The sequence below is a fragment of the Gallinula chloropus genome (assembly GCF_964237585.1).
Source record: "Gallinula chloropus genome assembly, chromosome: 27".
Taxonomy (NCBI): Eukaryota; Metazoa; Chordata; class Aves; order Gruiformes; family Rallidae; genus Gallinula; species Gallinula chloropus.
Window position 1 is genome coordinate 915,038 of NC_140112.1, and position 26,539 is coordinate 941,576.

Genomic DNA, 26,539 nt, shown 5'->3' on the forward strand with positions numbered 1-26,539 from the left:
CCCAAGGACAGCGACAGAGCCACCGCAGAGGGACAATAGCACATGCACAGAGCGCCAGCCACACAGCCAGACAGACTGACAGACACGCTCTCGCCTTCTCCCAGCCCGCAGGCGAGCTCCGGTCCTGCCCAAGGACAGCTGGCAGGGCTGATGCGCATGGCATGCGGCGAGGGTCCCCACTGATGCCACTCTGTCCCCCGCGCTGGGGGAGCATGCGGGGAGGCAGCCCCTTGCTGCCGTGGGAGAAGGGGCCGGCTGGGGACAGCGGCTGCTGAGAAGCTTCCCCTCCATCCCCAGCTTGTCATCTCTGTCATCTGCAGCCACCCCGGTCCCAATGAGACCACTGCTGCTGCTGCTGCTGCTGCTGGTCCTGTGGGTGCCACGTCTCCAGGGAGCCCTGGCAGAGGTAAGCCCTTCTCTCTTCAACCCGCTCTGCTCCACGCAGGCTCCTGAATCCCCAGCTCGCTGGCAGCAAGGACAGTCCTACCCCGCTGAGGAATGACGGCATCTTTCTGGGCTGCCTCTCCAGCCCTGCAGCTGCACCGAATTAGCAGCGTTTGCAATTACGAGCTGGCTCTTTCCTCCACTTCCCCCCCTTCCTCCTCCTCCTCCTCCTCTTCTCCCCCCTCTCCCACAGTGCCCTCTGGCCCCGGTGCCTGGGATCCCAGCGTGTCCCTGGTGCCATGGCTGCATGGCTCCTTCAGCACAGGAACTGCCTGGCTGCTTTCCCCAAGCTCCAGAGCCCCTTCGTTCCCCTCCCGAAAGCACCGCGGCGCTGAGGGAGCCAGAAATGAGTCAGCCAGCAGAGCCAAGGGGAAAATAGCTACAGAGAGAGATGATTGCTCCTCTGTGGCTGGTTGCAGGACAGGGAGTGGGCAGAGATGTTTCCTTTCATGTGGAGGGAACTGGCCTCAACCTAAAGCAGGGCGCACCCTGCTCGGGAGCAGGCTGTGGGGAGAGGAGCGTCCCGTGAGCGTGCTCAGCACCCGCTGTGGTTTGGAGGGTGCCAGATGCTCTGGAGCTTGGGCCAAGCCTTCTCTTTGCAGGCTGCGAAGGATGGCAGCTGGAGGGTCAGGGGTCCCCTTCATCTCTCATCCCCTCCCTGCCATGATCATGGGAAGGTGGGGAGGTGCCTGTAGAGGAATGAGGTTAATTGGGCCTGTCCAGAGCTTTGTCCCTCCCCAAATCTTCCCCTTGTGCCCTGTTTGTTTTGGTGTGATGTCTTCCCCCATGGGCATGGCCCCATGTTGGTCTGCAGCCCCAGGACCCAGGGAAGCCCACAAGCTACATCTGCTGAGCCTCAGTTAGGGGAGGGTGATGCAAGCAGTGACCCTGAGAGAAGGGGTCACAGCCCCTAGGTGCCATGCCAGGATGGGACCTGTGCCTGGTCAGCCTGACACCTGTCCTGGCACAGGGCATCTCTCTTAGGCGCTGGTCTGAGCTCAGACTACCTCACCTTGCTCTGATGTGACCCCTTCAATCCCCCAGGGTGAGGGATGCAACCGCACGGCACAGGCAGGGCTGGAGGGACAGGACACCCGCATGGATAGAGGTAAGTCAAGCAGAGACATTCCCACTCTGCAGAGGGTGATCTTGGTGCCTGGGAGATGAGATGTGCTGGGTTAGAATTCCTGCAGTTAAGACTAGCTTTGTAAATACTCTGCCTTAGATTTACTGCAGGCTGCAAGTCATGGCCAGGGAGGGGGAGGGAGTCAGCCCCATCCTCCTCCAGCAACCAGCCTTCTGGGGTGGAGTGTGTGAGACAGACAGGGTTCCAAGCTCTCCCCTTCCCATGGAGCATCAGGTGGGCTCAGCAGCCACAGAGCCATAGGTGCACTGCACGGAGCCCCTGCAGTTGGCTGAGCAAGATTGTGCTCCATGGGGCAGCCCCATGGCTGTGCCAGGCTGGCTGGGAAGCAGCACAGCCACGCTTATGCTGCAGCCAGCAAGCTCTGCAATGTGCTTGGAGTCAGCGTGGTGCCTGCAGAGCGCTGGCTTGTGCCAGGGAAAACTCTTCCCAGTGATCTGCAGGCACCAGTCAGGGCATGGAGCATAGCAGGTTACAGCTGGCTGTGATGTTCTTGGTGGAGCTTATCTACAAAGACATGAGCAGTGTTGTGAGGATGCCCCTGGCCCATTTGAGATATTCATTTGTGCTGCAGAGGTGAAGAAGATGATTGCCAGGGGACAGATGGAGGCAGGCGATGCAGTCTGCTGGAGACCTGGGAGCAGCAGACAAAAACTGTGGGTGGAGAACTCATACCTTCAGGAGATAAGGAAGAGCCTGCAGTGAAAAACCATCCCAGCTTGAACTGCACACAGAGCAGGGTCCTGCTGGCTGTTGTCAGGAGATTAGCCATGCTCTGTGCTCCACAAGCTGCTGTGAATGGGTCTCTGCAGCCAGCAAGGGGAGCAGGGTACCCAGCACAGGGACACCCAGCTACCTTCAGATAACCCTCCCTGAGCAGCCTGGTCCTAAATCTGCACGTGAACCTTCTCAGGGTGGCAGCAGGCTCCCATCAAGCACTCAACACCGTCCAGCTTTGTGTTAAGGCCACAAAAAAACCCTGAGCAGTCCCAGTGCCACCCCTGGGGCTCAACCCACACCCCACACTGCTGCTTTTGATGGGAAAAGGCAGCCCCTGGGCAGGCTGCTGGGGCTGTGCTTGTCTAAAGCTCCCTTACCCTGCCAGGCCACATGTAGGCTGCTGCAACGTGTTGTTGAGCCCTAACTTTGAAGTCCTCATTACAAATCTGCCTCATTAGCACTAGAGTTGTTGTTGGGGTGTTTCCTGAAGGCAGAAAGCAGTAGAGAGCTCAGAGTTCACAGCAAGGCTGGGGATGGAGAGCCTCTGCTAGTGGAGACACGGGGAGGCAGAGATGGAGCCTGCGAGGGTCACGTTGCCAGCCTGGTCCCAACAGAGAGGCTCTGTCTGGCTCCTCTTTGTGTAGGTGGTTCCTGAGCAAGTCCAACAGCAGGGATTCTATGCCAGTTTTGGAGAATGACCCACCAGTTAGGCCAAGATCTGTACACCATTTCCTTGTCACCAGATGCCGCGACGCTGGCCAAGCAGCCCCAGCGTGCTGACCTTGCTGCTGTGGCAAGGCCAAGGCAGGGACACACCTCAGCAGGGGGTTGTGCAAACCTGGCCCCATATTTCCCCCACATACACAGTGTCCTGCTCTTCCCATGTCATTTCTGCACTGGCTAGGACAGTATGACATCCCTCCAAAGCAGCCTTTACCCTCTGCCAGAGCCCACACAGAGACTAATGCCCCGCTGCCATATCCGTCCTGCTCCCTCAGTGGGGATGACCCTCAACATCTTTTTAGAGGTTCAAACAAACCAAGGTGTCAAACAAATGATTATACCAATCCAGGGCAACCTGTCTGCCATAAACCAGGCCTGCCTGGACACAGCGAGTGATGGCCTGAAGCATTCAGGTCTTTCTCCAGGGGAGGAGATTCTCCATGCTTAGGAGCATCTCTTTCTTGTGGTACCTTTGGCCCCAGTCCTTGGGGGTTCCTGAACCTTCTCATGTTTTCCAAAGGCTGCCTGGAGCCCTTGGTGTTGTTGGGTGGCCTGTGCCAAGGTGTGCAGCAAGAGTGGTTGGGATGGGGAGCCTGACACTGCAAGCTGGCCACCCAGCAGCACCACAGCTCCCTCTTGAAGGTTTTGGCTTTCCTTCTGCAGGGACCCTCCTGAACCTCACTGCAAGTGACCATGGCCGGTCAGACTCCCTCCTCCTGTCCTGGGATGAGCCAGAGGGGGGTGCTGAGGGATATTTGCTTGCCCTCTCCTCCCTGGGCTCAGGCACGCTGCTGCAGAATGGATCTGCTGGACCCAACATCACCAGCTTCTGGTTCCATGGGCTGACTCCTGGCATGGACTATGAGATTGAGGTGACAGCCACGCTCACCTGCAAGGAGACCACCAGCCAGACAGTCACAGCACAGACAAGTAAGGGGTTTGCCAGGGACTGCAGAGTCAAAGGGCATTAGTGCTCCTGCCAGTGATCACTGCGCTGCTTTGGAGAATGTGATGTGCAGGTCTGTGTGCAGTCCCATGAGCTCATGGGGACATCAGGCCTTTCCTCACTTCCTCAAGGATTAGGGTCTTTCCCTGGTCCTCAGAGCTTCATCCAGGGTCCTGTCCCTGCATGGGCAGGGTTCATGCTACATCTTCTCCTGAAAAAATACAGCAAATGATGTTCCAAACCATGATATGGACTACAGAGAGCTGAGGGGTGGACAATGTCATGCCTGGAGGTGTTGTAGAAACAGCTACAAGGAAGCAGCATCTGCTCCCTGATTTTGGCACATCTCTGCCAATCCCTGCTTCAGCCACTAAACCAAGCTCTGTGCCCTCCCTGGTGGGTGCTGAGGACTGGGGGAAGGGTGCAGGCACGGTGAGCCCACAGCTCAGGTGAGGATGAGCTCCTCCCTTGCCAACAGCTCTCCAGAAGATCCTTGAATAAATCAGTGCAGATAGAGGAGGGAAATCTAGAAGAGGAGAGTAGAGCTGAAGGGAGAGGGTTGGCCAGCTGGAGGGGTGGTGGCAGATAGCAGTGGTGGCTGCAGGGAGCAGGGTGTTCACAGGAAGACAGGACCCACAGGGCCAGGAGGAGCAGAGGACCTGGCAGCAGGTGAGCTCACAGGTAAGCTGATGGCTTCACCTTTCTCAGCACACACCTGGTGTGTTGTCCCTGGCTGAGCCTCCCTGGCCTGTTCAGAGGGACTGTGTAGAGACTGATCCAAAGGGAACAGTGCATCCCACACAGCCAGTGGGAGAGCAGTGAGCTGGCAGGGAGGTGGTAGGGCTGGCTTGATGCACTGAGTCCTCACAGGACCTCATCAGATGAAGGCAGCGTTCCACCAACCTGGCAGGCAGGTCAGACATCACCAGACAACCTGCCAACACTGTGCCATGTCCAATGCAGGTCCTTCACCTGTCCACAACCTGAGCCTGAGCAGTGCTGGAAGCTCCACCATGCTGCATGCCTCCTGGGCACATGCCCATGGGCATCGAGACAGCTACCACCTTGCCCTCTACCACAGTGACACCCAGATGCTGGTGAGAAATGCATCCATCCTGCCCAATGCCACCACGTTCCTGTTTGAAGGGCTGCTGGCTGGCAGTGAGTACGCTTTGAAGGTCAGCACGCTGGCTGGATCCAACCAGGCAAGCACCAGTATCCACCAGTGGACAGGTAAGGAGTGATGGGTGTGCCTGCCCAAGAGGGAAGGGATGGGAAGAAAGGGTTTGGAAGGATGGTGGCTGGGCTGGTGGAGATGGGGTGGAGGTCTCTAGGCTTGGAGTGGGGAACAGCTGGGGGTTCTTCACATCCCTGCTATAAGCCCAGGGCACTTGGCCAAGGGGACAACCTTGCATCCCAGGCCTGCTTTGCAGGACCCTCAGCTTGGATTTGTGTGCTCCATGTCCCTGTGGTCAACCTGGGGATGCTGGCAAAAGGTCTTGGCTAGTGGTAGATGGAGAAATGTCACACTGCACAGGCTGTCACCCTCTCTGTCACACCCTGAAATGATGTGACACTATGGAGGGACCTTGAGAGCCCCTCAGCCTGCCTGGGAAGGGACATGGGAGAGATGTCCCTCAGCAGATCCCTGCCAGACCTTCAGTCCTTGTGCCAGCACACAGAGCATCTGTGGGGTTAGGAGACCCTGGAGAAAGATGAGGGTCCAGGGAAGCCCCAGCCCCAGTGCTGACCCTGCTGCCTCCTGCTTTCTCCTTCAGCTCCCTCCATCCCCACCCAGCTGAGGCTCAGCCCCAGCTCCAGTACCAGCCTTGTTGCCTCCTGGGCGGGTGCTGCAGGGGCTGCCTGGCTGCACCTCGTCCTCCACAACCTCCTCACCCAGACAGTGACCACGACCCTGTCAGCCAGGAGGGGCCTCACCAGCTACACCTTCCAGCATCTCCAGCCAGGCACCCAGTACGGGCTGGGGCTGAGCGCCATGGCCGGGCCCTATACTGTGGGAGGGCCCAACGCCACAGCCTGGACATGTGAGTAGTATGGCCAGTGATGGGGCAGGACCTTGCTGGCCCTGGCTTTCTCCTTGCCTTTAGTCCAGCTTCTCAAGTCAAAAGTGTCCTGCCAGAGCCTTGGGTGCAGAGGACCATTCTTCTGCTGGGACCTGGCTGACAGCTGCTCTAGCACCCAGTTTTGGGGACGGTGGGGATGGCAAGACCCCTGGGCAGGTGAATTCCCAGTGCTAGGCTGCTTCTCCCTGGAATGCACTGGGATCAGCCTGTGGCCTCTCCCCTTTAAGGAGGAGGATGGATCCTGCTGGTGTTGGGTGCAGCTGGGGACAGGCTCTCCTGCCTCAGGGTGTCCAAGGGCAGCAGAGGGAACAGGGGCAAAGGGACAGGTAGTTTGAATGGGAGGGTTTTGGAGGGAGGTTTTTGTGGGTCTTTGGTCCTCTGGCTGATGTCAAGGGTATGTTTTGGTGTAGCCCCTGATCGCCTCATCCTGGTGGATATCCCTAATGTGCTGGGTGCTATGCAAACATAAGCAAAGGAAACCAGACTCTGGCAGGTCAAGAAGTTGATGGTAGCCCTCCCAGACCCCAGCTCGTTGCACTGTTCAACCCAACTTCTTCCACCTTCTGCCCTCAGGCTGACAAGGGCCCCTGAGAGAGGGTGATTTCCACCACCACAGTCCTGGGTTGCTGCCAACACTTCATCCATAGCACTCTGAACAGTCCTGGCCCCAGACTTGCTCTCCCAGACATCCCCAGGAAAACCAGAGGGGAAATGGAGAGGGCAAGCCAAGCCTCCTGGACAAAAGCCAGACTCCTGCCAAATGCCAGGAAAGTGTTAGCCCTTTCTAGTGAGGACCAACACATTATGGAGGTGCCAAGCTGCAGACTCAGGGCTGTCATGGTCAGTGATTAGTCCTGACCCAAGGCAAAGACACTGGTCAGGCACATGCTGGAAGGACCTAGGTGCTACCAGGTGATGTGAAAGAGACCCCATCTCTTTCCTGTTCTGTCTGGCAGTGTGGGAAGCTGGAGCTTGCTCAATACTGACTCTGCAGCTGGGATTTTGGAAGACCTCCATATCCCCAGCTGGTTTGTTTCTGCAATGAAGCGAGTCTGACTCGATCCCTGATGTTGCCTACCACTACTGCTCTGATCTACTCAATTAATAAATCCTGGTGCCAGATGCACAAGCTAAGGGCATCCATCCAGGACTTCAGGCCAGGCCAGTTCCTGGGAATATCAGCAAGCTCCTGATGGGACATGAATGGAGAAGAGGGGCACTTTTAGGTATTTCCCAGCAGGGCTTCCACCTTTGTCTGAGCTCTACTGGACCAGGAGTGTTTGTGCTAAGGAGATGGTATGTTCCAAAATGTTGTCTAAGCCTGGATGTCACCCTGCAGATAAGGAAGCAAAAAATAAGCCCTGGGCAACCTTGTGTAGCTCCAGGCCTGGAGGTTGGTGTCCCTGCCTGTGGCAGGGGGGTTGGAGCTCTATGATCCTTGGGGTCCCTTCCAACCCAGACCATTCTATGATTCTCTGATTCTATGATTTGTGGGTTTCATAACACTCCATAATTCTGACACACACAATCCTGTTCCCTTCCAGACCCCCTGAGCCCTGGAAATGTGACCCTGAGCAGTGCAGAGGTGCCGAGCTCCTTGCAGGCTCACTGGAGCACCCCAGCGGGACAGAGGGATTTCTACCTGGTGATGCTGCAGGAGGCAGAGGGTGGTGCTCTGATAAGGAACATCTCCGTGGCTGGAGGCAACAGCCACCTCACCTTCCATGGGCTGAGCCCTGGGAAGCCATACTCTGTGCAGGTGGTGGCCGTGGCTGGGCCTTACCGCGCCTCAGCCCGCAGCACAGCAGCCTGGACAAGTAAGCAGGAGGCCCCAGCGTGTCTTTTTGAGGGAGGCAGGTGGGCTGGGGAGGGGGCCTGTGGCAGGGGCAGGGGTGGGCTGCACAGTGCAGTAGCACCTGGTCTCAAAAGCAGGACGTGGGCTGGAGCTGCTGCCCCACAGTTCCTCCTGAGGGTGGGCTCGGAGGTCTCGGTGCTGAGTAGTGTCAGGTCTGAATCAAGCCCAGACCCCACTCAGGAACCTCAGGGCTCAGTGTTTGGCAGGTTTCAAGTCAGCTTCCCCCCTCTTTGCCCGTGGCAGCTGCTTTGGTGGGTAGTGAGGCACCACCAGTCCCCCCAGAGCAGCACCTCCCCACGCCCAGTCCCTCTGGGTGACTCGTGGAGCCATGGTTGATGCCAGGTGGGCAGGAAGGAGAGGCACTCCCCCAGACCCTGGTGCAGGAGCAGTGAAAGGCTCTTCCTCAGGCCCTGGTTGCTTGTGTTTGCTGGTGGAGGGGGAGCAATCTGTCTGTCTCTCAGAGTGACATCCACAGTCCCACCCTTGTCCCTTGCAGAGCCACTACCACCATCTGCTGTGAGCCTGTCCAGCCTGGGGAGCCCTCACAGCCTGCTAGCCAGCTGGGAAGAGGCAACAGGGGAGGGCTACGTGCTGGCCCTGAGCCCCACGGAGCACCCTGTGAAGAACAGCTCGCTGCTCAGAGGTGTCACCAACTTCACCTATGAGGGCCTCAGCCCTGGCACCCTCTACACCTTTGAGGTCAGCACCGTGGCTGGTCCCTACACATCCTCACCCCGGCGCGGCGTCAACTGGACATGTGAGTGTGACACAGCCCTCACTGCAGCCAGCCCCAGCCTTCCCACCAGGGTGTGCCTTGCCCTGCAGGGTCAGGCCTCAGGGCAGGTGATAGCACAGGTCTGCTGCAGCTTCAGGCAATTAAAGGGCAAAAGGCTCCAGAGGAAAGCAGAGGATCTGCTGGGTATTGTTCATCCTGGGCTGGAGCCCAACTGCCCAGCATAAGGGGCAGCAGAGCCCAGTGCCCTCCTCCTCCTCCTCCTCCTCCTCCTTTGGCCACCCACCTGTGGCACCGCTCAGGCTGCATCTGCCTTGAACCACCTCTCCACCACCCTGCTCCAGACTGCTTGGCCCACCACCTCCTCCAGCAACAGAGCAGTCCCTTGTACCACCATGCCAGCTCAAAATCTGTGCTGGCCCCAGTCTCTGCCCAACTGGTGTGTAGGTGTCATCAGGTGGACAGTGTCCTGGTCAAACCCTGTGGGTGGCCAGAGCACCTGGATGTGGGTTTTCCCAGGGAAGGGGCTCCAATCCCAGCACATTTGGGGTTGTGCTGTTGCTGGGTGACCCCAGTCAGGGTATGGCTGTGACTCTAGACCTCTCTTTTCCTAGATCCTCTGCCCCTGGAGCAGCTGACCCTCAGCAATCAGGGCCACAGCACCTCTCTGCAAGCCTCTTGGAGAGCAGTGACCACTGGCAGCACTGGCTATGCAGGGACCCTCTGGGAAACCAAGTCCCAGCAGCAGGTCAGGAACGTAACTGTGGGGAAGAACTGGACAAATGTCACCTTTGAGGACCTGGTCCCTGGGCGACAGTACACACTGGAGATGGCAGCTGTGGCTGGACCTTACAGATCCCCTGGAGAATCAGCCACAGACTGGACATGTGAGTGTGACAGTCCTACCTCAACCCTACTGCAAGTTGCAACTGTGGCTTGCCAAACAGCAGAAAGCTCACAGCATGGAAGCAAGGCAGAGTGTAGACCAGGTATGGGGAGGAGGGGGAACCAGGGGTAGACAGACAAGGAGTGGAAGGACAGAGCAACCACAACCCCATTCAGCCAGGTTGGAAGTAAAAGGTTCCTGAGTGCTGGAGAAATCCCTCCCTGAACAGAAAACTGTTCCAAATGTCGCCCAGCAGTGGAGGTGGGGATCTGCACCCATGTTGCTGTGGAGCAGGAGCTCAGGCTTTTCTGGGGTTTGATGTGCCAGGGCTGATTTCTGACCTGAGCCCACCAGGGACAGGTGATGGAGGGTGCCCAGGACAGGCACATGTAGGCCCCTGCTCCACCCCACAGCAGCTCCTCCACTGTGGCCTCTCACTGCCTGGATATCTTCTCTCTCAGACCCCCTGGCACCAGCTGGCGTGACCCTGACCAACACCCGACACCCGCTGGGACTCTCAGCCTTCTGGGAAAAGGCTGCTGGTGATGTGGACCAGTTCCAGCTTGAGCTCTACAGCAAGAGTCATCCAACACACAGGAACATCTCCGTGGGGCCCAACACCCACAACTTCACGTTCCTGGGGCTGTCCCCTGGCATTCAGTACTTCCTGAAGGTGACTGTCCTGGCTGGTCCCTACAGATCCTCATCACACTTTGCCACCGAGTGGACATGTGAGTGAGAAGAGTCCCCAGCCTCCTGCAGAGAGGGGTCATCTCCTCACTGCCTGCAAGACTGGCAGTGACACGGATCTGTCTGGGTGCAGGGAGGGCTCCAGGGAGACCTGCATGCTCCCTGCCCTTGGGAATCAGAGAATATGTCAGGAGTTAGGTGCTGTGTGCTGGTTTCTGGGCCTAGGCCACTTGTGATCTGAAGGCCAGCCTGGGACTGGTGGGAGAGGGGTGCAAGAGAGGAAGCTCAGAGACCGATCTGGGTTTGCTGCTCCCTGTCCATGGAGCAGGGCAGCCCGTTGGAGAGCCAAGTGCCCTCTTTCTCAGTACAGCACCTGGCTGTTGGCAGTGCCCTGGGGACATGGATGGGCAACTACCTGTGTGACCTGTCCTAGGGAGCTGCTTTGGCAGGGGAGTTGGGCTCTGGAGGTCCCTTCCAACCCCTACAGCTCTGTAAATCTATGAATTTACTCGTCCTCCAGGACCACAGGAGAGCTGACAGTCAGCTGCCACTGCTTCTCCTTAGGCTGTGTGCAGAGGTGCAGGCTATGTCCTGGATCCTCCAGTTCCTTTCCTCCCCCATCTCATGGGTCTCCACGCTGTGTTTTCCCCTAGATCCACTGTCTCTGGCTAATGTGAGTGTACAGCCTGGCCAGAGACCCCAGGAGCTACATGTGAGCTGGGCAGAGTCAGGCGGTGGCAGAGACCACTTGGTACAGCTCTCAGTGGCCGAGTCCCTGTCGATCATCAGGAACGTCTCTGTCCCCCGTGGAGTCACACAGCTTGACCTGGAGGGTCTGGTGCCAGGGGCCCGCTACCGCGTGGAGATCATTTCTCAAGCTGGGCCTCACCGCACCTCCTCTCAGACTGCCATCAGCTACACTGGTAAGGACACAGATCCTCTGCACCCAGCCCTGGTGCCCAGCCTGGCTCTGACCTGGTGAGGCATTGGAGACTAAGAGGGCTGTCCCAGGGCTGTCCTGCAGGATGGCACTGAGCTTCTACCATACCCCACAACCCACTAGTGCCTGTCTCCTGTTCATGATGCTGTCTCTCTTGTTGGGACCCTCATCCTGAGAGCAGCAGCTCAATGGGGCATGCTGTGAGCCCAGCCCAGCACTCTGGGACCAGAGGGTCTCAGACCATGGTAGTGATGCACCATTATCACCTGGGACACAGGGAGCAGCTTCGATCTGGGAGCACCCCACTGTTTGTGGCAGTCTTTAGACAGCATGTTAGATTCTCACAGCCCTGCAGCTTCCAGCTTCATTCCCAGACTAGAGACAGGCCTGAGCATCCCAGGTCTGTTCCCTGTAACAGTGTTTCTCTCCCACAGTCCCACTACCTCCTGTTTCCCTGTTGGCAAGCCCTGTCAGCACTGCCTGGGCTCTGGCTGTGCAGTGGGAGACCCCTCCTGGGCAGAGGGACAGATACTTGCTCAGCGTGCATGAGGAAGGCTCTTCATCACCAGCAAGGAGCTTGGAAGCAGGGAAAGACAGCACCAACATCACCCTGGCACAGCTGGCACCAGGAACTTGCTACCTTGTTGGCATCTGGGCAGTAGCTGGACCCTATCGCTCCCTCCCCAAGAATGTCACTGGCTGCACAGGTGAGAACCCCCACCACCCATGGGGGACTGGGATGGGAGCACTGTGAGGAGGTCTAGAGTGGGATAGGGCTCAATGGGAGGGCACCTGGTCTGGAGACGCTGGTCTGCAGTCATCTCCTGCCTCTTGCAGCCTTCTTGTACCATGTGGGCACAGAGCATTTGCTGGCCAGTTGCTGCTGGGGAAAGCAAAACTCCTCCCAGTAGGCAGCTGCATGTTCAGAACTGCATCTGGTTCTCTCTGACTCACGTGTCTCTCCTCACAGTTCCTGCTGCCCCGACAAACCTGAGCCTTACCAACCCAGGCAGCTCCTCAGAGCTTTACACCTCCTGGAACAAGCCTCCTGGCAGGAGGGACCACTACCGTGCTGTTCTGCACAGCCTCAGCACCCAGGGCAGGCAGCGGGTCCAGACCGTGGGCGCGGGCGCACAGAACATCACCTGGGCTCAGCTGGAGGCAGGCAGCAGGTTTGCTGTGCAGGTCATCGCTGTGAAAGGCTCATCTGAAGCCTCCTCCACCAACATCACCCAGTGGACATGTGAGTCTGATGGCTTGGCTTGGACAAGGCACCCCACTGTGGCCCAGAGCATCCATCTGAGCCTTGTAAAGCACCCACTGCCACCTTCCCCATCCCAAACTGTCCCCACTGTGCCCCCAGCTTCTACACAGTTGTCCCACCTTTCTGCTTACTGTCCTCATTCCCTCTGGACACAGAGCCAATCCCTTCTACCCACCTCCAAGGCTCTTCCTATCTCCCCTGACATATCCAGCTGCAGACCCTGGGGGTATTGCACTCCCATCCCTCCCCCCCTGCCCCCTCCCCAGTTGGAGCTGGTGTCCAGCACTGCCAGAGCTCAAGGAGCCACTGGGCAAAGCTCACAGCTCTGAGCAGAGCGTGCTGGCACGAGGATCTGACTGTCTCCCTCCTGCTTTTCAGATCCCTTGGCTCCTGCCAACCTCAGTCTGGGCAGCCCCTCTGCCTCCACCCTGCAGGTCTCCTGGGCAGCCATGGGCCGAGGAGCAGAAGGCTATGAGGTGGATGTCTATGACACAGCCTCCAGCAGCCACGCTGGGCACGTGATGCTGGGTTGGGTTGCCAGGAGTCACATCTTCAGGAACCTGAGCCCTGGCACATACTACAGTGTGACAGTGAGGGCCACTGCTGGGCCCTTCCAAAACAGCACCCCCAGTCTCACCCACTGCACACGTGAGTATGATGCTATCCTTGCAGCCAGGCATCCCCCAGGTCTCCCCCTTCCTGGGTCAAATAAGAGGCCATACTGGTACAGCCAGACCCTGCCTTCCTCTTACCCATGCAAGCACCCAGTGCTCATGTCCTGCTGGATGCAGCATGGGGAGTCCCCATGACCCTTGTGGCCTGGCCACCCGTGTCCCTGGGAGCTGTGCACAACCATCCCACAGGCTCAGGCAGCTGCCACAGAATCAAGGGCAAAGCCAGCCCTTGGCACCTTGCAGGGCTGGCCCATCTCCTGCACAGCAGGCTTGGCACAGACATGGAGTGTCTCCTTTCCCTCAGCCCAGACATGGCTCCTGGCAGTGTCTCCTTGTCTCTCCTCCTCAGGCCCACTGCCCCCAGCTGCCGTGCGCTGGCTGAGCACGGGGCACCCTGACAGGCTGAGTGCATCCTGGGGACCTGCTGCTGGGGGGCGAGATGGCTACACACTGACCCTGTACCACCTGCTGCTGGGCACCGTGGCAGCTACAGCCTCACTCAGGAGAGACACCCACAACTTCACCTTCACCAGCCTGAGCCCGGGATACGAGTACTCTCTGCAAGTCAGTGCCACAGCTGGGCCATACCAGGCAGCAGCACCCAACATCAGTGGCTGGACACGTGAGTGCCTGGGGGGAGGCTGTTCCCTGCAGAGGGGTGGGAGATGTTGCATCACTGGGCAGTCTTGAGGAGGGGTGGGAGGTCTGCAGGGGACCTTTGGAGAGGTGCACACGCAGCTGCATGGACGCAACACACAGCAGCTGATGCAGGAGCACACTGTTACCCTCATGGGCACATGGATATTAAGCTGTAGACGTGTGAATGACATGCAGGGCTGTTATACTGTGCCCATGTGGGGACTTCCCCCTGCCCATGCTGCCCCAGCTCCCTCTAACAAGAGCACTCCCACGCTCTGAGTCTCCTCCAGCAAGTGCAAACCACATTACCATAAATGTTTATGCAATGAATCAGTGTAGGGCAAGAGGGGAATGCAGAGTCCTGCCAGGAGAACGGGTCTTTCTTCTGGATATGAACACATCTCCCCACCCAGAAAGATTTTAGGGCTGGACAGAGTATTTTAGGGCTGTGAGAGCCTTGCCCAGGCAGCTGCACTCCAGCTGGGTGCTGGAAGATAGATGTGGGTGTAACAGTGCCAAAGGCACTCCGTCAGCTTAGGAGGATGAGGGAGACCTGGATGAAGGAGAGTTGGTATGTGAGGGACCATAAAAGGGTGGTCAGCATTAAGGCTGAGGTGGGGTGGAGAGGGAAAAGAGAAAAGGGAGGAGGAGGAGGAGTGTGCCAGAGGGTGTCTATGAGGCCCAGCCCTCAGGGAGCATCAGTCCTGCTGCACAAGTGTTTCCTTCTGCACAGTCTGCAGTCCCTAACACCAGTCTGGTGATTCCCCAGGCCCCCTGCCCCCCACCACGGTGCGCTTGCTGAGCACGGGGCACCCCACCAAGCTGAGTGCATCCTGGGGAGCTGCGGCAGGGGGGCGAGATGGCTACACACTGACCCTGTACCAGGCGCGGCCGGGCACCGTGGCAGCTACAGCCTCACTCGGGAGGGACACCCACAACTTCACCTTCACGGGACTGGCCCCAGGAAGCAAGTACATCCTGAGAGTGGTGTCCATGGCAGGCTCCTACCAGACACCTGCAGGGAATGTCAGCAACTGGACGTGTGAGTACTCTGTGCTGATGCAGTGTGTGCCCTGCTGAGCAGCCATGAAGGCTTGTTGTGAAGGACACGGTCCTGCTGAGCTTGACAGCAGACCCTGAGCCCTGGCCTGATCCCAAGGGCAAACTGGAGCCATGGCACCAGGCAGGGATCTGCCCACTTGCACTGTTAGCTCCACCTGCCTGGATTAGGCTAGCTGAAGCTCCAGGGACTGTGCTTCAGGGGAGAGGCATGGAGGGAAAGGACAGGAGCATTCACCTTCCCCTCCTCCCTAGCTGGCTGGGTGCTCACCCATCTCCAGCTGGGACAGGGCTGTCTGCTCAGACAGACGCCCCTGGAAAGCCTGCAGAAGATCACAGAATCACAGAATCCCAGGGGTTGGAAGGGACCTTGAGAGATCATCGGGTCCAACCCCCCTGCCAAAGCAGCTCCCTAGGACATATCACTCAGATAGGCGTCCAGACAAGTCTTGAATATCTCCAGTGAAGGAGACTCCACACCCCCTGGGCAGCCTGTCCCAGGGCTCCCTCACCCTCACTGGGGAAAAGTTCTTCCCCATCTTGGTGTGGAACTCCCTGTGCTCCAACTTGCAGCCATTGCCCCTTGTCCTGTCCCCACAGACACTGAAAAGGGGCTGGCTGATTCCCCCTGCATCCCCTGCTTCAGATAATTATAGACTTTAATTAGGTCCCCCCTTAGTCTTCTCTTCTCAAGGCTGAACAGCCCCAGCTCACTCAGCCTTTCCTCATAGGGGAGATGCTCCAGGCCCTTCATCATCTTTGCAGAGTAGATGCTTTTAGCTGCCTCCAGGCTGGTGGATGCAGCATTCCAGCCAAAACAAAGTGCCCTGTCCTATATGGTGCATCTCTTCTGATGACAGTGCCAAGATACCCAGCCCATGTCCTCAGACCCTTCACTGACAAGTCTCCCATCCTGTTTCTCCAGACCCCCTGGCACCCCGCAGTGTGTACATGACGAACCAGGGGTATCCCAGCAGGCTGAGTGCATCCTGGCGAGCTGAACCCCAAGGGCAAGACAGTTACAGGCTCCTCCTGTATCACTCAGGATCAGGTATCGTGGCAGCCAACGTATCTGTTGGGAAAGGCACCAGCAAATTCATCTTTTCTGGCCTGGCTGCAGGACACAAATACCTGCTGGAAGTGGTGTCCATGGCAGGACCCTACATGGCCTCTGCAGGGAACATCAGTGACTGGACAAGTAAGTGGCAAGAGCTGGAGGTCTTTGCATCATGCATGAGGTTCAGCCTTCCCCAGCTGGGTGGGCTCAGCCCCCACAGTGGGATGGTGCAGGGATGTAGCCAGACCTGCTGCCTGGAAGCTGTAGGTACCACCAGTGGGATCAGGGGCTATGCAAGCCCCCACTGGAAGGGAGAGCAGGGCAATGCTACTGCCTGTAGGACAGTCTGGCACCCAAGGGTGCTGTTCCAGGCAGCAGACCTCCAATTTCTGTCCTGGCTGTTCACACAAGCTGTCTCCTCCAGGCATGGGTGACTGAACAAGAAGAGGGGATCCCATGGCTGTGGTGCTGGAGGACATCCAGAGCCTGGGAGACCATGAGGGAAGACACCCCACCACCCCTCTGCTTTTCTCCCTGGCACTCAGAAAATTCTTGGCATGGGGAATAAGGGGAGGCTGGGCTTTTTTTTTTTTTTCCCCTCTTTTTTAAAAGGAATGTGGAAATTGCAGATAAGCACAATGAGCCTTTTCATGTGCTTGTCCCCACAGCCCCTGCACTTTGCTTGGGGAATCCAGAGGGAGTCTCTGCTCCCACGCTCAGCCAGCCCCTGGCACGGTGGTTGGAGTCACGTGCAGAGCCCTCCAGGCAGGTCTCTAATGAAACTTGCTAATTAGCAGGAGAAAGAACCCATCTCCTTGTGCCCATCACTCTGCATGTTCTCCAGTTGCCACTTAAAGGTCATTTCTGGTAGTGGCAGCCACCAGCTGCAGAAATGTTCTCACTGAACATAGGAAGTTCCCTTGCAGATTACCCATCTTCTAGGTGTATCTCCATAGCATGGAAGAGAGTCCAAGGATGCCAATAACTCCTTGGTGTGGTTTTCATTGTAGCCCCTTCAGTTCCCAACAACCTCTCTGCGGTGGCTGGAGGGAACAACACGATGCTCATCTCCTGGGACAGTGTGTCTGGACAGCAGGACGACTGCCAGCTCTGGCTGCGGGACCCCAGGAACAGCTCACTGACCTGGAGGCACACCCTGGGCAGAGGGCAAGTCCAGCACCTGCTCCAGGGGCTGGTCCCAGGGAGGAACTACTCTGTGTCCCTGAGCTGTGTGGCTGGGCCCTACTGGAGCAGCACCAAGCCCTTGGCAGTAGCGATGGGTGGGTATGCTCTGCCATGGGGATGGCAGGAGTGGAGGTGGGAAGGGGGAGAAATGCCTGGGTGACCTCAAGAGTGGATGAACCCTTGGGAGTCAACAGAAGGATGGGAAGTCCTCATGGTAGGACATAAGGAAAACCAGCAAGATGTACTTCTAGGGGCCATGAGGATCCCTAAGTTAGCCCCATCACAAAGATTTCCCAGCCCCTTGTGGCCTGGTTACCTGTGAAGGAAAGCAGACTCTGCAGAGATCTCCACTGATCTGCTTCTCCTGCAAGGGATCTGATCAGGTCCTGACCCATTCAGCTTGTCCTGTGGCCCTTGGCACAGAAGGCTCCCAGGTTGCAGATGTCCAACTCTGCTTCTCTCTCAGTGACTCGGGGACAGGACCATAGTGGCTCTGGGACACATGGGCTGAGGTTGGGATTTCTCTGATCCAGAGTTCAGAGCCAGCCCTCTCTCCTTCACAGAGCCAAACCCAGTGGAGGATGTGCAATGCCTACCAGGGTCAAGGAGCCTGTACTTGAACTGGACCAACTCTCCTGGTGATGTGGAGGCTTATGAGGTGGTGACAGAGAGACTCTCTGATGGACCTCCCAGCTCCAAGGATGTCTTGAGCGTTCCTACAAGCCAGGCCAGTCTGGAGGGGCTGGGACCAAACTCATTGTACCGAATTGTTGTGAGGACAGTGGGCATGAACACAATGAAAAGCCAGGCTGTGACTCTGCTCTGCAACACAACAGTAGAGGGTGAGTCCCCTCCTTTCCCATAACCTTGCCACAGACCCCAGGAGAAGACACCCAGTCTTGCTACTTAACCCTGGGGAGTCTTCCAGGTGCCTGTGAGCCCCACGTGGTCGTGCACTGAGCTGTGGTGGGTCAGGGCTCTGAGCAGGGATGCTGGGGCTAGCCACAGGCTGAGCAATGTGTCTATGGGAGCAGGGACACACTGACAAGCTGTGCTTGCTGTTTCCTTCTCCAGCCCTGCCTCCACCTCTGCAAGCAGACATCTTCCAGGTGGAGGCCAGCTCCACAGTTGTTATTTCATCTGACCTGTTCAGTGAGGAGAATGGCCAGATCAAGTATTACGGTGTCATTGCAACCACTAACGATTCATGTAAGTGTCCTTGCACATCCCACCCTGCAGTGGCTCCCCAGAGGACCACAGGTCCCCTGGATGTCACTTTGGGACTTGTCACCTTGTACATTCCCCTTCAGTGCTGAGGCCCACCCAGGAAAGCATGTCCAGCACATGGTATGACCACTACTATGGGACAGAAGACTCCTACCTGGCTGTGCTAATCCCCAATCCCTTCCATCCAAGCCCCAGGAGCTCCCCTGAAACCTGGAGAGTGCCAGTGGGAACAGAGGAGTGTGGCCAGTCTAGGGCAACGTGCAACGGGAAGCTGAAAGCCAACGAACAGTACAGGTGAGAGGTGGCCCAGTACAGGTGGGAGATGGCCCAGTACAGGTGAGAGGTGGCCCAGTACAGCTAAGAGATGGCCCAGTACAGGTAAGAGATGGCCCAGTACAGGTGAGAGGTGGCCCAGTACAGGTGAGAGGTGGCCCAGTACAGCTAAGAGATGGCCCAGTACAGGTGAGAGGTGGCCCAGTACAGGTGAGAGGTGGCCCAGTACAGGTAAGAGATGGCCCAGTACAGGTGAGAGGTGGCCCAGTACAGCTAAGAGATGGCCCAGTACAGGGGAGAGGTGGCCCAGTACAGGTGAGAGGTGGCCCAGTACAGCTAAGAGATGGCCCAGTACAGGTGAGAGGTGGCCCAGTACAGGTGAGAGGTGGCCCAGTACAGGTAAGAGATGGCTCAGTACAGGTGAGAGGTGGCCCAGTACAGCTAAGAGATGGCCCAGTACAGGGGAGAGGTGGCCCAGTACAGGTGAGAGGTGGCCCAGTACAGGTAAGAGATGGCCCAGTACAGGTGAGAGGTGGCCCAGAACAGGTGAGAGGTGGCAACATCCTGACATTCCCTGAGGGTGTGACATTCCCCTGTGAGGTACCACCAGCTCCCTGGATGTCACCTCACCCTCATACTCCTGCGACATCCAGCAGTAGACCCCAGGGGTTGCTCTACCAAGCAGCATTTGAAGGATGCAGGGGCTGAGGGCCAGGGAATATTGGGCCAGGAGAGGGGCAGCAGAAATGAAAGCTAAGGCTGACAAGGGCTGTGCACTGCCTTGGGGCTGGGCAGTTTTCCACCTCCAGAGCAGGAACTGAAGTGGAAGCTGTCATTTGTCAGGCTTTGTGTGTGACCCAAGGCCATGGGCAGACTCAGGGGGTGAAGAAGGGAAACTTGATTTGGGAACATTAGTTCAATTGGTGCCCACACAACTGGGGTCTCAGAGATTGAGGGCAGCAAACACCCAGGCTAAGGACCAGGCTCCCCATGAGACACACATACAGATCACAATATTCATAAATTCAGAGTCTTACCTCACAGCAGATAGAACCCAGGAACACAAAGGTACAAGTTTGTTATAGGTGTATGTATATACCTTTGAAATAATTGATGGTAAAACAGGTTTTCTACACCAATCAGTCATCTCTTTTAGCCAGTCCTCTGGTCCTTGAGCAGCTCAGTCCCAGGCAGTGCTCTGACAAAGGGATCCCCTGGAACATTATCCCATTTCCACTTAAATTAACTTACAGCAAGGGTGGCTGGCTGGGGATAGAACTTGCTGACAGTGTTGGGGAAAGAGAAAGAAAGACCATGAGGAAGTGTGTGCATGAGAGAGAGCTTCACTTTCCCCCATGAGTAAAGTGAGAGTAGATCTGCCCTTCAGTTTGGTGGCGAGTGGAGTCAAGGTCCTTATGTTGGGTTTGGATCTGTTGGCTCTCCTCCCTTTCTCCTGTTCCTTTCTCTGCTTTGCTTTGTCTGCTTTTGCCATGTGCAGACTCTGTGTTGCATGGAAAACAGAGTGATTCTTAGAGTTGCTCTAGATTTCCACGTGTTGCCAAACAGGCTCCTAATTGGAGCTGCTGTTGGAGGCAGCGCTGACAGGGAATACAGATGGTGTTACATCAGGGGTGGTGGAAATGCCTGCTGCTGGGGATAAAAGAGCTTCCAGAGAGCCATTTCCTTGGAAATCCCACACAGAGGTGAATCATCAAGAGCAAAAAACTCTTGGCCTCTCCCTGCATACTCTATTATCATGCCTGGCTAGAGAACTGCGTGATGATGCACTCCCCTCTCTCCTGTTGACTCAGAAGCTTTGGGATGATTAACCATGAAGGCTATATCTTTATTGCTCAGGCTGCTGCTTGGCATGGCAGGGCAAGGCAGCAGCCTCCCCTCCTGCCTCATGCTCCAGCCAGCACGGTGGAGATGGAGCTGCCTGGCTGCAAGCTGGGTCTGTGTTACTCGTTGGTTCAGACCACAACTGCTGCCAGGCTTGAGGGGACAGAGACTGGGGATACCTCACCACCCCCAATACTGTCCAGTCAGTCTGAGAGGGTTTATTTGCCCTCCCAGCAGCATTTTCACTCCATCTACCTCCTGCAGGCTAGCAGCTGATCCAGACCCATCAAGCTGTTACCTGTCAGGATTCAGGAAGTTACTCAGGACTAGGAAAGTCCTTTTGCACCTTGTGGGACCCAGACACAGGATGCTACAGGACACCTCTTCACAGCCTGCTGTGTTTGGCTGCCCTGAACAACGTGCATCCTCAGCACCCTGCTGCTTTCCTAGTCAGTCCTTAGTGGTGTGGTGAAAAGCAGGTAGTTCTGAGAGCCCCTCTCTGCTCTCAAGCCAGCCCTTGCCTCCTGCCTGTCAGTGACTTACCTGCTCACCAGCCCTTACCTCTCACACCATGGCATCTGCAAGCTCTGATTCCAATGAGGTCTTTGCTCTGGCAGCCAAGTCTGGAGGGCTGCCAGGGGGGACTCACACCAAGCTCCACAAACTCCTGGCTGCCAAAATCCAAAGCTGAAATCTGTGGCTTATATTCCAAGTTACCTGTTCAGAAGGGACTCAGCACTACAGGGAGCTGTGAGGCTTGGTGAGCACACTGCCAGGAGGAGGATGAAGGGCAGATCATCACAGGGACAAGGAGGGTCTGGGTCAAAGCTCAGCCTTCCCAGCTGAGGTGCCCCTGTTTCAAACAGTTACCCAGGCTCAGCTCTTTCAAGTCAACCCAATCAATGGGCTGCCATGAATGAAGCCAGTGACTCAATCCAACTTGATTTTCCCTATTTACTGTTGTCTTTCCCTATTTATGTCCTGTAAGAGAGCAAAAACTTACTACTTGTCTCTGCAAATAACCCTTTGGAGGAGAGCTGGCTTCCATTTGTGCCTTCTGAACATCTTCTCATGGTCTCCCAAGAGCAACAAACTTGTCCAAGAGGCAGAAAAAGGGAGGAAAACTCATTTCCACACATCCCCTACTAGAAAACCAGCTTCTTCCAGTACAGCATTTGAACACAGGCAGCTGTGCTGTTGTCTTGGATCTTCCTGCTGCTGGCTGCATGTGTGCTGTTCTCACTTCAGATTGCCCCTGATGGCAGGACTCTGCTTTGCCCTAGGTTCAGCATTGCTGCCTTCACCAAATATGACCCAGTGGCCCCTGCAGTGACGTTCACCATGTTCTCAGGTAAGGTGGAGAATGCCATCTTCCCTACCTGGAGGTGTAGGTTAGAGGTAATTAACAAGCTTGGCAAGCCAGGGGGGAGATCATAGGCTGTAGCAAGTACAGTAGTGTAAATGCAGCCATTAACTGCCTCTTCCTTCTGTCCACTCTCCTTTTTTATTCCAGCTGCTGGATCTGGTGCAGACACAGCTCCACTCTCAATGCCAATCATCGCTGGAATCATCATGGGATTTCTCTTGACACTTGGAGCTCTTTTTGCTTTGGTTTACTGGAAGCACCTCAGACCAAAGAGGTGAGGGTGACCCATCTCTCACCCAGTGCAGGCTGAGAAGCCCAGCCTTTGGTGCAGGCTGGAGAGGAGAGCAGTGAGAGGGTAGAAAAAGAGATTTAGCCAAACTAGACCACCTGCTAGTGGAGCTGTGCCTGGCAAGCATGGAAGCAAAGGGCAGAGGGGAAGGGGAGCTGCTTGTGTGCAGTTAGTTCACAGGACCCTACACAGAGTGCCTGATGTGAGCTGTCTGCTCAGGAGCCACAGCATCTCTCCCTGTAACATCTTGTGTGCTTTGAATCACAGAATCCCAGACTGGTCTGGGTTGGGAGGGACCCCAAGGATCACAGAGCTCCAACCCCCTGCCACAGGCAGGGCCACCAACCTCCAGGCCTGGAGCTACACAAGGTTGCCCAGGGCCCTGATTCTAGATCTTTGATTCTAGTTTCTTTCATTCTAGAACCAAGAAGAGCAGCCTGCCCCAGGAAATGGTGACCTACAGCTTGAGGTGCGTGCTGGACTCTCCCCTCTCTGTGTGCCCACTGCAGGTCCCAGAGTCCTTCACCTAATTCCTGTCTCATGCTTTGACTCAGGAGAAGTCTCTGCTCCCTCAGTAATGTCTCACATCCCAGGCTCTCCCATGGTCAGCATTTACTACCCAGCTCAAACCCAAATCAATGTATTCTCAGTGCATTTTCCCCACCTCCTCTGCAAGACTTCTGCAGTAGGAGCATATCCTTATCACCTTGAAATGCCTTCCAGTATCTAAACAATGCTCTGCTGGACCCACTTCCCTGGGCAATGATGAGGGTCATAAACCATCCCTCTGTGTGTGTGTGTGTGTGTGTGTGCAGCTGGGTACTGCAGGGCAGGAGCTGGGCTGTCTCACTGGCCACTCCCAACAGCTAAAGCAAGTTTTCCTCTGGACTTCATTCCATGCAGGCACGTCCATCGGCCCATTCCCATACAGAACTTCAAGCAGTACTATGAGATGAAGACAGCAAGTGCTAACCACGCTTTCTTCCAGGAGTTTGAGGTGAGATGAGACTCCTGCTAGAGATGGGACTTCATTTCCCCTCATGTAGCTCATGCCCCAGCTGTTGGGTGGCTTCTGTGGCCTCTTCATCTCTAAGGATGGTAACCCATCTCTGTAGCAACCCAGCCACCCTACTAGGCTGTCTTAGAGGCCAAAGATTAGATGGACCAAGTAATCAGGCAATTCCTCTGCTCAAAACCTGCTTTGTTCAGGTTCTGGTAGAAGTACATGTTATCTGTGGTGTGAGGTGAACAAGTACTGTCCATAGCTGCTGGACAAAGCTCAAGGTCCCCAGCCTGGACTGGAGGAGAAGATGCTGAGTGGTTGTGTAACCTGGAGATGAACCTTGCCAGTGTTAGAGCCTGCAGCCAGAAGGAAGGTCAGGGAGCACTCTGAGAGCTATAGGGCCAGGCTGTGAAATTCTCCTCAGGTCACCTTCACTGGCCAACATCTTCAGGCTCTGACTTCTTCTTCTGCCAGCACCTTTCTAAGTTCCATGAGCTATTTCAAACCCTCCTCACCCTTCTCTTGCCTTCTGAGAGAGGACAGAGGCAGAAGCAGCACGAGATAGTTCTGTTTCTGCAACACAAGAGGTTTCTGTTTTCTCAGCACAAAATGCTCTGAGCTTCTTGGTAGGTTTCTGATTTCTGAGAAGGGTTTTTTTCCCCAATACTTGTTATTTTGCCTTGTTTTCTTTTAAACACAAACAGTGCAAAGGCACTGGGAAAAGCCAGCTCAGAATTCACAGGCTGTGCAGGATAGAGCAGTTCCCTGGGTGAGGGTGACCCTCTTGAGACAGGGAACAGAGCCTTGCCCATGAGCAGGGAGCTGGGTTAACTGGGAGCTCTCCAGGGAGACAGTTGTGCTTATCTTCTCCCCTGTCATCCAGGAGCTGAAGGAAGTTGGGAAGGAGCAGACGAAGGTGGAGGCTGAGCTACCAGTCAATGTCTCCAAGAACAGATATGCTCATGTGCTGCCATGTAAGTGCTGCCTGCAGCATCCAGGGTGGGAGTGCAGTGCCCAGCTGAGCCCTGGCAGCACTGCAGGGTTCCCAGTGCCTCCTGGCAGGAGGAGTCTTGAGATGAGCCTCAGGTTCCCTTTTCCTGTTGGAGGTTCAAGGCTTAAGGGCTGAGCCACCATCCTCAGCTCCTCTGGGTCCCACCTGGGGACCAAAAGGGGACCATAAGTGTCTCTTGGCTTCTCCAATGAGCTCCCCTGATATCAGCTCTGCTTTCTTACCCCCCTGCTAGCCCGGTTGGCAGGCAGTGCTCACCCCTCCAGGGAGGAGGTCCCTGGCCATTCACAGAGCTAGCAGAGCTGCTGGGGCTCCTGCTGACGTCTCAGCTAGGGGAAGAGGAGATGGCCTCTGGTTGCATTGTGGCTTCACCTGGCAGATGACTAGAACAGCCACACAACTGCTCACTCACCAGCCCCTCCCAGTGGGATGGAGCAGAGAATTGAAAATGGAAAAGGAAAGAAACACTTCATAGCTTGAGATAAGGACAATTTCATGGGACAAAAAAACCTCAAACCCAAAATAAAACAAAAAAAATAACAACAAGTGATGGGCAGCACAGTCTCTCACACTCCACAGTTGGTGCTGCACAAGGCCCCAAGCTGACCAGGCTCCTGGCCCATCCCCAGTTATAAATGGAACATGTTGTAATATGGCTCAGAATATCTCTTTGGCCAGTTTGGGTCAGTTGTCCTGGCTGTGTCCCCTCCCAGCTTCCTGGGAGCCCCCCCTTCTCATTAGCAGAGCAATATGAGAAGCTTGAAAATCCTTCACTGCTTGGCAGCAGCTAAAATCAGCAGTGTGTTATCAGCATCACTCTCATCCTTATCTCATCCTAACTCCCCAACCAGCTGCTAGAAAGGAAATGAAGTCTCTCCCTGCTGAAAGCAGGACACCATGTCTCCACGAAGGGCTTCCCTGCAGCATCAGCTGTGTCTGGTCTCTTGCAGATGATCACTCTCGGGTCAAGCTGAGCCGGCTGGGGGAGGATCCACACTCAGACTACATCAACGCAAACTTCATGCCTGTGAGTGCCCACCTGCCTTCTCCAGAGAGACCTGGCCATGGGGCACCGTCAGGGAAACTGGTCTGAGGGCTGGTGGGCAAGAGCCACAGCTGGCCCAGGCTGGCAAGGAGCTGGGGGTCAGGTGGAGGTGCAGGGTCACCCTTTGGCAGGGGCTGATGGCCATCCTCAGATGGCAAGCGCTGTGAACGCGGAGCTGTGAGTGTGGGGAGACTAGCCAGGCTTTCTGCTTCCTTCCTGAGGGATTATGCTCCCACCCTCTCCCAGCTTACTGCCCCGTCTGTCTGTCTGCTCTTTCTCCTTCTGGTCTGTGCAGCTGCATTTGAGCAACCCCTGGAGCTGTGCCCACATCCCCCATCCAGGCGATCCTCCCAGGTAACAGGCGAGGCACACGCCCTGCGCGCGCGGGCTGGGGAGCCACGGGGCATGTGCGTGCCAGAGGGGCAGAGGCACAGCCTGAGACCTTGCATGCTTCCCCTCACCTCCAGAGACCCCTGGGGAGCACGGGAAAGACCCAGATCTCTCTTCCCCTGGCTAGACTGAATGAGGAACTGCTTGGAGGGAGATGGCAGGGGTCATGTCTTCATTGCAAATATCTAGACAGCATGTGTTGGGCAGTTCATGCTTCCTGTGAGATCAGCTGCTGCTGAGATCAGCTGCATGGAACTGATCTGGCATGGGCAAAGGGTAACGGGCATTTCTCCCTCCACCACATGAGCAGACCAGGCACTGACTGTCCCAGAGCAGCATCCATCTGTCTCAGCAGTTTGCCAACTCCTTCCTGTTCTGCCTCTTGCTCAGGGCTATACATCCCAGCAGGAGTTCATTGCCACCCAGGGACCCCTGAAGAAAACCATCGATGACTTCTGGAGGCTGGTGTGGGAGCAGAATGTCTGCAACATCATCATGCTGACAGTGTGCATGGAGAATGGGCGGGTAGGTGGGCACTGCTGGGCTTCCAGGGGCCAGCTCCAGCCAAGACCTGGTCATGTGAGCTGAACCCAGGGCTGGGTTTGTGTCCTCCACCAACCCCTGCTCAGATATAGCTCCAGGGTAAGCAGAGGCCACAGAGTTTCCCTGATAGGCAGTTTGAGGGGGAACAGGGGCTGATGTGTGTAGCTCAGTGTTAGCTTGGGTGGGAAGGGGAAGAAGTGGAGCTTAGCTGGAACCATGTGCATTACCCTCAGATATTTCTTCACCATCTGAAATTGCCACTTGCCTCTGGGTGAGACACATCACAGGGGCTGCTCCTCCAGTCTCCAGGGATGATGAGACCCACTCAGGTCCTCTTCTCCAGAGGAGGCTGAGATCCAAACAAGAGGGAGGTGTGGGAGTGCTCTACAAAGCTCCTGTTGGGCACAGGAAACATCCCTGCCTCCTCCCCAAGACCTGCCCTGGCTCCCTGCACAACTGCTGCTCTCCAGATACTCCAAAGAAGCCAGGAGGTCACACAGGGGGACTTG

At 56.3% G+C, this 26,539-nt stretch overlaps 1 protein-coding gene across 1 annotated transcript in view; it reads left to right on the top strand.

Annotated features, from left to right (window-relative positions):
- Window positions 1-334: 334 nt before the first annotated feature.
- The window catches only part of LOC311201502 (receptor-type tyrosine-protein phosphatase V-like), a gene marked incomplete at its 5' end in the record, with an annotated part of 37,030 nt that continues 10,825 nt past the window's right edge, over window positions 335-26,539 (top strand). The window contains 27 exons of the mRNA XM_084275892.1: window positions 335-406; window positions 1,489-1,552; window positions 3,695-3,961; window positions 4,941-5,210; window positions 5,756-6,022; window positions 7,606-7,878; window positions 8,413-8,673; window positions 9,264-9,536; window positions 9,997-10,266; window positions 10,879-11,148; window positions 11,600-11,872; window positions 12,136-12,408; window positions 12,808-13,077; window positions 13,453-13,725; window positions 14,512-14,784; window positions 15,727-15,999; window positions 16,869-17,138; window positions 17,607-17,885; window positions 18,118-18,252; window positions 18,354-18,564; window positions 21,669-21,736; window positions 21,899-22,025; window positions 22,462-22,509; window positions 22,944-23,037; window positions 23,927-24,017; window positions 25,003-25,079; window positions 25,878-26,012. Coding sequence (XP_084132018.1) covers window positions 335-406; window positions 1,489-1,552; window positions 3,695-3,961; window positions 4,941-5,210; window positions 5,756-6,022; window positions 7,606-7,878; window positions 8,413-8,673; window positions 9,264-9,536; window positions 9,997-10,266; window positions 10,879-11,148; window positions 11,600-11,872; window positions 12,136-12,408; window positions 12,808-13,077; window positions 13,453-13,725; window positions 14,512-14,784; window positions 15,727-15,999; window positions 16,869-17,138; window positions 17,607-17,885; window positions 18,118-18,252; window positions 18,354-18,564; window positions 21,669-21,736; window positions 21,899-22,025; window positions 22,462-22,509; window positions 22,944-23,037; window positions 23,927-24,017; window positions 25,003-25,079; window positions 25,878-26,012 — 5,457 coding nt within the window. The remainder of the gene's footprint in view (window positions 407-1,488; window positions 1,553-3,694; window positions 3,962-4,940; window positions 5,211-5,755; window positions 6,023-7,605; window positions 7,879-8,412; window positions 8,674-9,263; window positions 9,537-9,996; window positions 10,267-10,878; window positions 11,149-11,599; window positions 11,873-12,135; window positions 12,409-12,807; window positions 13,078-13,452; window positions 13,726-14,511; window positions 14,785-15,726; window positions 16,000-16,868; window positions 17,139-17,606; window positions 17,886-18,117; window positions 18,253-18,353; window positions 18,565-21,668; window positions 21,737-21,898; window positions 22,026-22,461; window positions 22,510-22,943; window positions 23,038-23,926; window positions 24,018-25,002; window positions 25,080-25,877; window positions 26,013-26,539) is intronic.